This window comes from Herpailurus yagouaroundi, unplaced genomic scaffold, assembly GCF_014898765.1.
Source record: "Herpailurus yagouaroundi ecotype Mexico unplaced genomic scaffold, PumYag 191, whole genome shotgun sequence".
NCBI classification, from domain to species: Eukaryota; Metazoa; Chordata; class Mammalia; order Carnivora; family Felidae; genus Herpailurus; species Herpailurus yagouaroundi.
In genome coordinates, this window is record NW_024412422.1 from 4,237,831 (window position 1) to 4,250,585 (window position 12,755).

Here is a 12,755-nt window from a genome sequence, read left to right on the forward strand (position 1 = left end):
AGATCTCTTTTTCTTTCTTCCTTAATTAAAAACAATTTTCTTGTCCTCGTTTCCTCCCCTACCCAAGATCCAGGGCCTGGAACAGATTGCGGATGGAGAAGCATGGGCGGCCGGCTGGCCTCCGAACGGCAGGCAGAGCAGTCCCGAAGGGCAGGACGAGGGAGGGGTCAGTGCTGAGGCTGGGGGCCTAGGGTCCTGCTTGCCCATTTTCTGGACGTTGGTCAGGCCGGTGGGGTGCCTTGAACCCCTGTGACCACCAGGATCTCTTGTGGATGCCATTCCCACCCTCTGGGCTCTGGAGGCCCTGGAAGAGGTGGCCCTGCTTGCCTCTATCAGCCCAAATGTCCAGGAGGGAGAAACTCCCCCAGTGCCGCGGTGCTGCAGACGTCGTCCCCAAGCCTGGAAGTCCTGACCACCTCTCTCCCTGTCTCCACAGTTCATGGCCCAGGGGAAGACAGGGAGCAGCTCTCCCCCTGGGGGGCCTCCAAAGCCTGGAAGCCAGCTGGATAGTATGCTGGGGAGCCTGCAGTCTGACCTGAACAAACTGGGGGTCGCCACGGTTGCCAAAGGGGTCTGCGGGGCCTGCAAGAAGCCCATTGCTGGGCAGGTGATGAACGTCGAGGTGGAGAGGGGAGGGAGCCGCAAGTGGTCGGACCTCTGCTCCTCAGGGGAGGGTGCTCCGCGGCAGGCCAGGGCCCGGAGCCGTGTTCTGCCTCCTTCCTCAGGTTGTGACCGCCATGGGAAAGACGTGGCACCCGGAGCACTTTGTCTGCACCCACTGCCAAGAGGAGATCGGATCCCGGAACTTCTTTGAGCGGGATGGGCAGCCCTACTGTGAAAAGGACTATCACAACCTCTTCTCTCCACGCTGCTACTACTGCAACGGTCCCATCCTGGATGTGAGTCCCTGTGGCGTGGTGGGAGGGCAGCCGTGCTGGCACATGCACATTTCTTCTTCGCTATAGTTCGTGCCATCTGATGCTCAGAGAGGTCACTCCTATGCTCGAGCTCACACAGCCAGGAAACGGTGGGGCTGGGATTCAAGCGCAGGCTGGATTCAGGGCCCCTCTGCCTCCCTTCCACCTCCATCCCAGATTCCCTCTGGGGAAGCTCCCAGGAGTTTGGAGCTCCACCCTGATAAGTGGAGTGGCATGCTGGTGCCCTCACTCTCCTGCTGTGTGATGTTTAGGGAAACGCTCAACCTCTCTGAGACTGTTTCTTTTCTTATAAGATGGGGGTCACAGTACAACCTGTGACCTTAACCTTACCATGTGAAGATTCAGGAGAGAGAGTGTGTTGGGCATGTCATTTCCTTCAGTGAATTGGAATTCCCGGTAGTAATCCAAGCACAGTGAGGGAGAGACTTCATCTCTGGATGGGCTGGGGGGGTGGGAGGGTCTTGCCTGTGAGTTTCCACTGTGGAATCTGTCCAGTGGGTTGGCAACTGGGCTCTGGGCCCACACTTTGCTTTCACAGAAAGTGGTGACAGCCCTGGACCGGACGTGGCACCCCGAGCACTTCTTCTGCGCCCAGTGTGGAGCCTTCTTTGGTCCCGAAGGTACGACTGGCAGGCAGGCCACCTTGCTGCCCCTCCTTCTGCCCCCCACCCCCATCCCCAGCACTGGGGAGGCAGGGGCAGGAGACTTTGCTGATGTGAGAGTCAGGGTGGCTCCTCCTTTGGAAGCCCTAACTCTGCCCCCCAAACCCCTGCTCCTCAGGGTTCCATGAGAAAGACGGCAAGGCCTACTGCCGGAAGGATTACTTTGACATGTTCGCGCCCAAGTGTGGTGGCTGTGCCCGGGCCATCCTGGAGAACTACATCTCGGCCCTCAACACTCTCTGGCATCCCGAGTGCTTTGTGTGCCGGGTAGGGAGCCCCCTGGCCTACTTGTCTGGAGGGAGCTGGGAGCGGGCAGTGGGGAGAGAAGGAAACCCCTCCGCCCCCCGTGATGCTCTCTGGATCTAACTTGGGCGTCATTAAAGAGGTAGCAGATAGGGGGTACAGTTCCCAGGTCCAGTGGGTCCTGGGCCAGAGCTCATACTGAGGCGGGGAGAAACCAAGAGGAGTAAGGTAGACATGTCCCCAAGCCTTGTCCTGTGTGGTGGGCGGCCCTGGCACTGGTCACGTTCGGTAGAAGGGCACGTGAGAATTAAATGAGATCAAGCATTTAGCAGCCTCAGTGGAAATATTGGGCCATGGTCTCCAAACTGCATTCTGGAGGTAATGGGAGTCCACAGATGTTAGAGATCCAGCAAGGGCTTTCAGACCAGATAAGTTTGGAAAACACTGCTCACTGCAACACTTCTCAGTGCCTTTGACACCCAAGTGTGCAGGTGGGTTTCTGGGCACAATGTTAAGGCCACTTGCCCAGGAGCCCAGTAAGACCTGTGTTTGAATCCAGGCCCTGCAACTTAGTAGATGTGTGACTGTAGGCAAGTCACTGAACTTCTAGGTCTCAGTTGCCTCCTCTGTTGGCAGGATCCAGTGAGCGTTTGGTGCAGCACGTGGCACACAGGAAACGCTCAGCAAGGGGGAGTCATGACCTTGACGGACTTCTGCCCATGCCAGTGGCAGATGTCCCAGCCTGAGCCCCCTTTCCTGTGCCCCACCCCCCTCTTCTGCCTGGCAGGAGTGCTTCACGCCCTTCGTCAACGGCAGCTTCTTCGAGCACGACGGGCAGCCCTACTGTGAGGTGCACTACCACGAGCGGCGAGGCTCACTGTGCTCTGGCTGCCAGAAGCCCATCACGGGCCGCTGCATCACCGCCATGGCCAAGAAGTTCCACCCGGAGCACTTCGTCTGTGCCTTCTGCCTCAAGCAGCTCAACAAGGGCACCTTCAAGGAGCAGAACGACAAGCCTTACTGTCAGAACTGCTTCCTCAAGCTCTTCTGCTAGGCATCCTTCATGGCCCCCCCTGCCCTGGCCCAGCCACCCCCCCTCCCCCCGCAACTGCTACTGTGACCCAGAGGCCTTGCCCAGGGGTGAAGGGGCACACCTGATCGAAACTGGAACCCGTGTCCTCGGCCGGTGCAGGATGGCAAGAGGGCCCACTCTTCTTTCCCCTGCCAGAGCCTCTGGGCTTTCCTCCACCTGCAGCCCCCTCCCAGGCTGCCGACTCTTCATCCTCCCTGGACGTGTGTCCCCACCAACCCGCCTGGCCATGCCAGCACCCGACACTGGAGCCATCTCTTACTCATGTTCTGGCAGTGGAGCCAGGGGGAAGGGCAGGCAGGGTCTGATGGGGTCTTTTTTTTATCCTTCTTACCCCGTCCCGACCTGATTATCCTTGTCCTGAGAGTATTGGGGGACACCCAGCTCCCTTCAGACAATGCCAGCATAAATCTATCTACCCAAGGGTGGAAGTGGTCAAGGGGCCACCCAGAAGGTTTCTTGTGCTCCTCCTGTCCTTCCAGTCTCCCCAGGCCTGGGCAACTGCCCCCTGCTCCCCCCATCCCCCCCATAACGGCTCTGGTTCTACTGAGAGAGGCCTCTTCAGCAATAATGTTTTATAGTCACTTCCTCCGTCTCTGGGACGGCGCGAGGTGGGGAGTTTTGCCCCGTGCCTGGACACTGTACCGACTTTGATAGATTTCTACACTGAGGTTTGAATTCATATCGTCTTGAGTTGCTTTTACTTCTCTATACAAAATGATTTTGAAGAGATTTTAAAGATGTCCCCTTTTGTACTCTCCTCCTCCATGGCCACTTGTCCTGTTGGTGACAATGGCCGTGGCATGGCATTTGCCTTGTACTGAGGGCTTGGGGTGGGGAAGCAATTTGTATTTTATTTTTTCTTAGCACAAGCAGGTGAATTCGGAGCAGTTCTCTGACTCCCCTTCCTTAACTTCACAGCTCACCAGGACTGTTTTATATAAACTGCTGTATTTTAAAACCCCTTCCTTACTACCTGGGCCAGCAAGCTCTTAACTGAAACTGGCCTTAGGGTGTCTTGCCCTTTGGGGCCTAGAGTTCTGAACCTCATCTGTGCTGTTCCTGAGGGGGGAGAAGGGGAAAGTACACTTTGGGGGTGCTGCTTCCTGTCTGAGTAAGCCATCAGGAGCATCTGCTCCCCTGTGAACTTTTTGGCAGCAAAGAGAACCTGCCGAACATTCTCGGCCTCCTCACTGCTTCTCTCTGGCTTTTTCTTCTGCCTTCTCAGGAAAGCTGGTATCTGATTTTGACCATTGGTCTTGTTGATTCCACTGGGCCCCGTATTTCCCCAAATTTCCCCTGCCCTCCCTGGAGACTGGAGGTCTGGGGAAAAGGGCCCAAAAATTTTTGCAAGGGGGCCTGATAGGACTCCAGGCAGAGGGGACAGGATCCTGCTAAAGCAGTAGGAAGCCCTCAGAGCTCTGTCCCCCAAGGATGAAACAGGAACAGGCAAGCCTGGCTTTCCAGGTCCGCAGAAGGGGTCCCGGCGGGGGTCTAACGTGAAGATGATCCAGACCACTCCACTAGCTTCATAGCAAAGACTGAGTGTGCCGAGGTCTCAGAAGAGGGTCCCCCTCCTTTGAGACAGGGCTAGGAGCAACCCCAGTCTGGGAGGTCAGCCAGGCCCCTCCAAAGGTCTGATGTCTCCACTTCCACCCATAGGCCTTATTGCTCTGTTTACAGTGACTGGCCCCAGGGCCCCTCCCTTAGGGGTACTGGGGTTTCTGGGGTCTACCTTCTGGGGCAATGGTTATTTGAGGATTTTATTTTATTTTTTTTTTTCTCTGTAAACTTTTAACCTGGCTTTTCCCCATTTCAATTTCTGTGACTTATGCCAATAAAATTTGCCATTATTTTCACCTATGCCTATGCCTAGTGCCTTTTCTTGGTGAGGAAGATCCTGTCTGAGGTAACAATTTAGTGCCAGAAAAGAGACCAAGCCCTCCGCGGATTCATGGAGACCATAGTATGAGAGTAACTCAGTGATGTTCCCCTACTTGAGGCAAAAAGCCCCCGGAACAGATGGGATCCCTGCGTGAGCTTGGCTCTTTTCTCAGCAGTTGGTGAGGAAAAGCAGGGAGAGCATTGCTGTTGGGCCCTGCATGGATCAGGCCCTGCCTTAGTTTTGCTGTAGATTCCCTGAAGGGCATCCTCACGTGGGGTCTGTGGGTGACCTCACACTCATTTACAGATAAGGGAAGGGGTTCAGAGAGAACTGACGTGCACAACACAATTCTCTGAGTGAGCCCAGAGGCAGGATGTGAACCCAGGGCTTGCCTCTGCCTTGGTTCCTGCTTTGACCAGATGTAGCCCCCACCGCCGCCGCCGGACTTGCTGGCTGGAGCGGAGCGGGGTGGGAACCTTCCCAGCAGAAGTTGGTGGACTTACAGTTGAGGATGGGTCTCTAGTGCCCTCCGGTGGTCATATCCATACTTGCATGCTTCCTTCCTGGTCTGAGCCAGAATTCCAGTCCTGGGCCCTAGGAGCTTCCTGGATAGCTTTGTTCCCTTAGCTGCTTCGGAATTTACATGTTCTCTCCAATGCGTTTCCAAAAAGCAGCATGTTGAATTCTAGTTGGAATCTTGATTGACCATTTCACAGAGAGCTCAAGTGGAAATTACCTTCAACTGTTACCCAAAGGTAATGGTGGTTTATTCCTCCAGACCATGCTGGATTTATTTATAGAAATGTATATGGCTCACTTTACTGTAATTTGCTTTCTCACTGATTTGCTTTTTCACTCAACTGTACTTTGTGAGTATTTTCCCGTGTCAATAAATATAGATCTGCATCATTTTTAATGGCTTCATGATATTCCATTATATTGATGTACTACAATTAGAGATGATATTTATATCATCAGAGCCAGGATGTCCTTGGAAAGGTACCATATGAGTATGTATATACACGGAAAAGTATAGGTTAGGGAGAAACAGCCTCAGGGTTTGGAGGGGACTGGATAGCATTATGAGGCCCATGGGCTTTGAACTTGCTCCTAGATTTCAGTTCCAAAGCCATTGGGGTTGTTGGGTTTTTGGTTTTGGTTTTTTTTTTTTTTTTTTTCTAAATATTTATTTATTTTTGAGAGAGAGGGAGTATGTGCACATGAGGGGGAAGGGGCAGAAAGGGACAGAGGATCTGAAGCAGGCTCCCTGTTGACCGCAGCAAGCCAGGTGTGGGGCTCGAACTTGTGAACCTGGAGATCATGACCTGAGACCAAGTTGGATGCTAACCCTACTGAGCCATCCAGGCGCCCCGCCCCACACCCCAAGCCATTGTTTACTGGTTGAAGGACTTGGGCAAGTTGTTTAACCTCTGTGAATTTTCTCACCAATAAATGGAATTACTAATACTGTACCTCCTCAGGGAATTGTTGCAAAGATTCACAGCAGTAATGTGCACAAAGTACTTAGCCCAATGCTGAGCGTGCAGTAATACATTGTCATTAGAAAGGGAGCTTGGCAGTAATTGACTCCAACAGTCCTCTAAACAGCTGGTTGTCAGAGGCACTAGGAAACTTTGAAACAAAAATACAAGAATTTGTAACTTGGCCATGTGAAAAGAGTGAAGATAGAAACATGCTTCTGCCCTAGGATCTAAGCTCAATCATTACAAAAAAACCAAAAAAACAAAAACAAAAAAAAAAAACAAAAAAACTATGGATATAGCACAAGTGTTCAAATAAGTGTTGAGGGCATCAGGGTGGCTAAGTCAGCTGAGTGTCCAACTCCTCCTGATATCGGCTCAGGTCATGATCCCAGGGTCATGGGATGGAGCCCAGCATGGGGCTGTGTACTGAGGCTGGAGCCTGGTTAAGATTCTCTTTCTCACCCCCTGTCCCTCCCCTGCGTGCGCGCCCTCTCTCTCTTTCTCAAAATAAATAAATAAACATTCAAATAAGTGTTGAATGAATGTATAATAAAATAAACTAGTATTTAGTGACTTCCTCCTACATTCCAGGGATTGTTAAGATATGTGTTATATATCTCATTTAATCCTCATAGCAACTCTTTCTAGAATGTAGATACTTGATTATCCCCATTTTACAGCTAAGGAAAGGGAAACAGGGTCAGTAAGGTGAAATCACTTCCTAAGATGACATAGTTAGCAAGTGGTAAGGGTAAGAAGGGTAAGGGTAAGTGACGAAGGGTATGGGTCCAGGTCTTCTGACTGCAAAATTTGCATTCATTCATTCAACAAATATTTATTATATGCTTGCTATGTGCCAGACATAAGATAAACGTCTCTGCTTTGTGGGGCCTGCATTCTTGTGGGGAGAGACAGACAACTAACAACGTAATAAGTTACATACTGTGTTATAAAGTCTAAGTGCTAAAAAACAAAACAAAAAGCAAACAAAAGGTGTAAGTGCTACCAAAGGAAAAAAAAAATAGAACACAGTAAGGAAGGAGTGGGGGTGGTGGTAGTGGATTTTGGGGGTAATTTTAAATAGGGTGATCAGCATAGGCCTCCTTGAGTGCATGATATCTGAGCCAAGACTTGGAGTTGTTACTTCTGTGGATACCAGCAAGGAGCCTTCTAAGAAGAGGGACTAGCTACTACTGCAAGACCATAAAGTGGGAGCATGCTCTGGAAAAACAGGGAAGAGCATAGTCTGGTGGAAGCGAATGAGTCAGTAGGAAAATAAATTATAGGAGGGTAGGTCCAGAGCAGATCATGCAGGACCTTGTAGGGAGTTTTAAGTTTTAGGCTTTTACTCTGAGGGAAATGGGAAGGCTTTGAGGAGTTTTGAGCAGATGAGAAATGATCTAACTTAAGTTTTAAAAGATTCCTCTGTTTTGGTAGGGAGAAGAAGAAACTGTAGACGAGACTATGCTGTTTCTAAAGCATATGCAATTATTTCTTAGCTCCACATCGTACTGTTTAATTTGCGATTTGGCTAGGTGGCAGGAAAAAACTTGAACGCTCCGTTTGCAAGCTCTAGTTCCCACACACAAGCAGCTCCAGCCCAGCAGAGGGCAGCCGCTTTGACAGAGCGCCTCCGGACACCCGGCAGCGCCTTTCTTAACCTCTTTATTTAAAGAAGGCTTTCCTTTGGCTGGAGTGGCAGCAATATCATCCAATGCCGATCTACACTAGTTGTGCGTCACCAGACGGGCGGCGGCACCAGCCAATAGCCGGGGACGTTGTCCGCGTCTTCTGATTGGCCGCTTCATTCATATATAAAAGGTGTGCGCCGGCGCACGCCCCTCCTCTTTCCAGGCGTCCTCGTGAGAGGTTCGTGTGGGTCATGGGGTAGTGTCGGGCACCGGCGGCGGGAAGGAAGGATGGGGGGTGTTTGTGGGGTCCTGGTGGGGGACAGGGTCCGGGCCTGTCTGGGCTGGGGCCTTGGAGGTGGCTTGCGCTCCCCGAGGGGTGGCGACGGTGATGGCGGCGGCAGCCCCAGCTCGGGCTGGCGGGCTCTCACGCGTGGCCTGCCCTGCGTAGGCCTTGTGTTTGGAGTCCAGCAAGGCCATGGGGATGGGTGTCGGGGCGGAGGGTTGCCTGAGCTCCTCTCTTTCCTCAGTGACATCGTCTTTAAACCCTGCGTGGCAATCCCTGACGCACCGCCGTGATGCCCAGGGAAGACAGGGCGACCTGGAAGTCCAACTACTTCCTTAAGATAATCGTAAGTGCGGGATGGGTCGCGATCGCGCATTATGCTGCTTGGGCCTTGGGCACCAAAAGGGACGATCAGCTGTCATGTGCTGAGCACTTCCTTGGTGCCAGCTACTAAATGACCATTTTAGGAAAGTCTCATTTAATTTCCACAGTTTGTGGAGATCTACCCGCCCTCCCTAACCGCCCCCCCCCCCCTTTCAGATAAACGGGTTCAGGCAGGTTAATTGGCTCCTAAGATGACAGCATTCATATTCTGGTCTGTCTGGCTTACAAATAGCACTCATCGTGGTTTTGCGCTTCTGCCTCCATTTTGTAACGAATGAGGCAATGAATAACTCATTATAAAGTGGCAACTTGTTGCATATTTAGGTCTTGTCAGTCAAGATACCAAACATCTTGCAGGTGTATTCTATTGGGTGCTCTTGAGGTGGGTCTTTCCAGAAACCCAGACCATGCTGTTGGCATTAGGCTGCCTTGTGGAGCTTAATCTAGTCTCCCCTGTTAATCTTGGAAGTTTTCAGACATACAGAGAACTTAAAAGAATTGTCTAGGAATCACACATCTACAACCTAGATTATGCAAGTGACGTTTTGTTGTATTTGTTTTGTCTTGTTTAAAATGCTGCAAGCCTAGTCTTACTTGGAATGTTTTTTTTCTGTTGATGCAGCCATTTAATGGATAGAAACATGCCTCATAAGTGGGGAAAAATTAAAAATGAATGCTACAATAAAATTTGGGGATTGAACGTAGAGACCTAATCTTCACTGTACATATTAAGGGTACAGATTGACAAATCTGTCAGTTTTACAACTCAGGTGGCTCCTGGTGGAAGAAATTGTCCCAGTTTCTGAATCGTTTCGAAAGCATAGAAGGAAGGAAGGGAGATGGAAGTCAGTGATCGTGGGATTTGGTTTCTCTTGCTATTTTTCCTCTTTTCCTCCTGCTAAACATCGTTCGTTTCTGTCTTGTTTTTATAGCAACTTTTGGACGATTATCCAAAATGCTTCATTGTGGGAGCAGACAACGTAGGTTCCAAGCAGATGCAGCAGATCCGCATGTCCCTCCGCGGGAAGGCTGTCGTGCTGATGGGCAAGAACACCATGATGCGCAAGGCCATCCGAGGGCATCTGGAGAACAACCCAGCTCTGGAGAAGTCAGTTAATTCATTTGGGCATCTTTGTCTTCCCTTCTCGGTGCCCTTCTCCTTTTCCCTGGAGAAGGATGGTGCTGAAAGGTGACGGTTTTCTGTAAACTTCTCTTTGCAGACTGTTGCCTCATATCCGGGGGAATGTGGGCTTTGTGTTCACCAAGGAGGACCTCACTGAGATCAGGGACATGCTGCTGGCTAATAAGGTAAGGGGAGAATTGGGTTGGCTAAAGAGATCTTGTCGTTAACTTTGGCTCCTTGAAAGCAAAATTGACCGTACTCAACTTGTATTTGTGGAGAGAAGACTTCTCATTACTGTTTTTGTTCAGGTGCCAGCTGCTGCTCGTGCTGGTGCCATAGCCCCATGTGAAGTCACTGTGCCAGCCCAGAACACTGGTCTGGGGCCCGAGAAGACTTCCTTCTTCCAGGCTTTAGGCATCACCACGAAGATCTCCAGGGGCACCATTGAAATCCTGGTGAGTGGGCTTGGCTTGCTAGTGCAAGTAAGTGGAGGCTTGGTTGCTGTGGACCTGCTGGTTGTCTAGGTGTTAACTGCTAATCCTACCTTGTTCTTCAGAGTGATGTGCAGCTGATTAAGACTGGAGACAAAGTGGGAGCCAGCGAAGCCACACTGTTGAACATGCTGAACATCTCCCCCTTCTCCTTTGGGCTGATCATCCAGCAGGTGTTTGACAATGGCAGCATCTACAACCCTGAAGTGCTTGACATCACAGAGGAGACCCTGCATTCTCGCTTCCTGGAGGTACATGCTGTCCATGTCAGGCCCTTGGTACATTAATGGTTGAGAGCTTCAGCTGCAGTCTGAAGCTACTTGTCATACTGGCTATGTAGCTGCAACTGGCTGTGTAACCAGAGACAGATACTTTGTTTACTTCAGTTTCCTCGTCTGTAGACCAGCAATAATAATACAAGATTATTGAAGGATTCGGTGAATTAATGAGTATAAAGCCATCTAACAGCACTGGTCACAGAGTGAGGACCATAATTCTAGGGTCTGCAATAAGTCATGAGATTTTGCATAGAGTCATGAGTCAAAGGAGAAATGAGAAAAATGAGGACAGTGTAATACACGTGTTGCTAGAATCCTGTTTGGGAAGGACTTGACTTTTTGTGGAAACATCTTGCTTAGTTTTTGCCATTAAAATATTTTTTTAATTGATGAATAAGATGAAAGGAAGATGGAATTCCTTTTTTTTTTTTTTTTTTTTTTTTGGACAAATGAAAAATTGGAATTATATAAACCATTAACTGTTTGCTTGGAGATCTCACTAGTGGATGAAATTAAGGTGGAATTGGCTCCACATTTTTTTGTAACAGTTGAATGCTTATCTTAACTGTTCAGATTTTCACAAAATGGTGACTTTTTAAGTAAATGCCTTCATTATGGTATAGGAAATACTCATGTTGGGAATAGGGGTAAAAGCATTTGTAAATGACTGGATCTGAATTGCCCTGCCAGAAGCATTTAGTACGAGGTGAAGTGTCTGTGTGAAGCGAAGATGCTGACTTAGCAAGTTTTGTCTGCTGTTGAACTTTGCTTGGACCTCATGGTCTTGTCTATAAGATATCTCCCTTGAAATGTAATTTTTCTCTCCCTCCATAGGGTGTTCGCAATGTTGCCAGTGTATGTCTGCAGATAGGTTACCCGACTGTTGCATCAGTGCCCCATTCTATCATCAATGGATATAAGCGGGTCCTGGCTTTGTCTGTGGAGACTGATTATACCTTCCCACTTGCTGAAAAGGTAAAAACCCACTAGGACCACAGGGGGCCTAATGGAGGATAAATGGACGACAGTCTGCTGAGTTGTGCTTTAATTGTATTTTAGAAAGCAGATACTTTTTTTTTTTTTTTTTTTTTTTTTGAGAGAGAGGGTGTACGTGAGCAAAGGGCAGAGAGAGAGGGAGAGAATCTCACGAGGGGCAGAGAGGGAGAAATGGGGCTCACCTGAAGCAGGGCTTGAGTTCACTCAGTGTGGGGCTCGAATTCACAAAACATGACTTAAGCCGGGGTCAGATGCTTAACTGAATGAGCACCCAGGCACCCCCAAAGCAGATACATTTTTTTTTAAGAGTATACTTAAGAAGTTGGGGGGCAGCGGAGGTGTATCCTTGACTTTAGAGACCCAAAGAAGGGCTAGTTAGTTGAGGGCTAAGGGCTGGGCCTAAACTCACCAGGCCATAGCCAAGCTGTCTTGCTTGATCACTTCCAGGGAAGGTTTCCATGGCTTAGAAGTTACTGGCCATTTAACTAGAACTGAGGGGTTGTGGGTAGTAGGGATTGTGGATGACCATTTTGATCATGAACTTTTCCCCTTGCTTCAGGTCAAGGCCTTCTTGGCTGATCCATCTGCATTTGTGGCTGCTGCCCCCGTGGCCGCTGCCACCACTGCTGCACCTGCTGCTGCTGCAGCCCCAGCCAAGGTTGAAGCAAAGGAAGAGTCGGAGGAATCAGATGAGGATATGGGATTTGGTCTCTTTGACTAATCACCAAAAGCAACCAATTCAGCCAGCTTTATTTGTGAAACAAGGAAATAAAGGCTTACTTCTCTTAAAATTTGTCTCTGGACTCTTCCATTTTGTGCATTTTGAGGTTCACAGTGCTGTATACTAGAAACTAGAGCCATGGTAAATAGTAGAGCTTTATTTGAGGGTGGTGACATTTTTTTTTTTTTTTTAAATTACATCAAATTAGTGTATAGTGCAACAATGATTTCAGGAGTAGATTCCTTGATGCCCCTTACCCATTTAGCCCATCCCCCCCCCACACCCCCTCCAGTAACCCTCTGTTTGGTTTCCATATTTATGAGTCTCATATTTTGTCCCCCTCCCTGTTTTTATATTATTTTTGTTTCCCTTTCCTTATGTTCATCTGTTTTGTCTCTTAAAGTCTTCCTATGAGTGAAGTCATATGATATTTGTCTTTCTCTAATTTCACTTAGCATAATACCATCCAGTTCCATCCATGTAGTTGCAAATGGCAAGATTTCATTCTTTTGATTGCTGAGTAATACTCCACTGTGTGTGTGTGTG

The 12,755-nt window shown here is 49.4% G+C and overlaps 2 protein-coding genes across 6 annotated transcripts in view; both read left to right on the forward strand.

The window, feature by feature from the left end:
• Positions 1 to 4,796, forward strand: part of PXN (paxillin) — a 59,591-nt gene extending 54,795 nt beyond the window's left edge. For 4 of the 5 annotated variants that reach the window (XM_040443707.1, XM_040443704.1, XM_040443705.1 and 1 more), the window contains 6 exons: positions 68 to 166; positions 437 to 607; positions 726 to 899; positions 1,477 to 1,558; positions 1,719 to 1,867; positions 2,631 to 4,796. In XM_040443707.1, coding sequence (XP_040299641.1) covers positions 68 to 166; positions 437 to 607; positions 726 to 899; positions 1,477 to 1,558; positions 1,719 to 1,867; positions 2,631 to 2,897 — 942 coding nt within the window. In that variant the 3' untranslated portion in view covers positions 2,898 to 4,796. The remainder of the gene's footprint in view (positions 1 to 67; positions 167 to 436; positions 608 to 725; positions 900 to 1,476; positions 1,559 to 1,718; positions 1,868 to 2,630) is intronic. The other variant, XM_040443708.1, reaches the window with a different exon arrangement.
• A 3,268-nt stretch (positions 4,797 to 8,064) lies between these two features.
• On the forward strand, positions 8,065 to 12,283 carry RPLP0 (ribosomal protein lateral stalk subunit P0). The gene is made up of 8 exons (XM_040443715.1): positions 8,065 to 8,171; positions 8,461 to 8,562; positions 9,533 to 9,708; positions 9,821 to 9,908; positions 10,032 to 10,178; positions 10,280 to 10,465; positions 11,327 to 11,467; positions 12,048 to 12,283. The coding sequence occupies exons 2-8, from the start codon at positions 8,509 to 8,511 to the stop codon at positions 12,207 to 12,209; spliced, it is 954 nt and encodes a 317-aa protein (XP_040299649.1). The 5' UTR covers positions 8,065 to 8,171; positions 8,461 to 8,508; the 3' UTR covers positions 12,210 to 12,283.
• Positions 12,284 to 12,755: the final 472 nt, after the last annotated feature.

Excerpts from the sequence above, each read along its gene's own strand:
- RPLP0 (XM_040443715.1), top strand. The coding sequence starts at position 8,509 with ATGCCCAGGGAAGACAGGGCGACCTGGAAGTCCAACTACTTCCTTAAG. Across the intron at positions 10,179-10,279 it reads GGGGCACCATTGAAATCCTG|AGTGATGTGCAGCTGATTAA; the intron begins GTGAGTGGGCTT and ends CTTGTTCTTCAG. Across the intron at positions 11,468-12,047 it reads CCTTCCCACTTGCTGAAAAG|GTCAAGGCCTTCTTGGCTGA; the intron begins GTAAAAACCCAC and ends CCCTTGCTTCAG.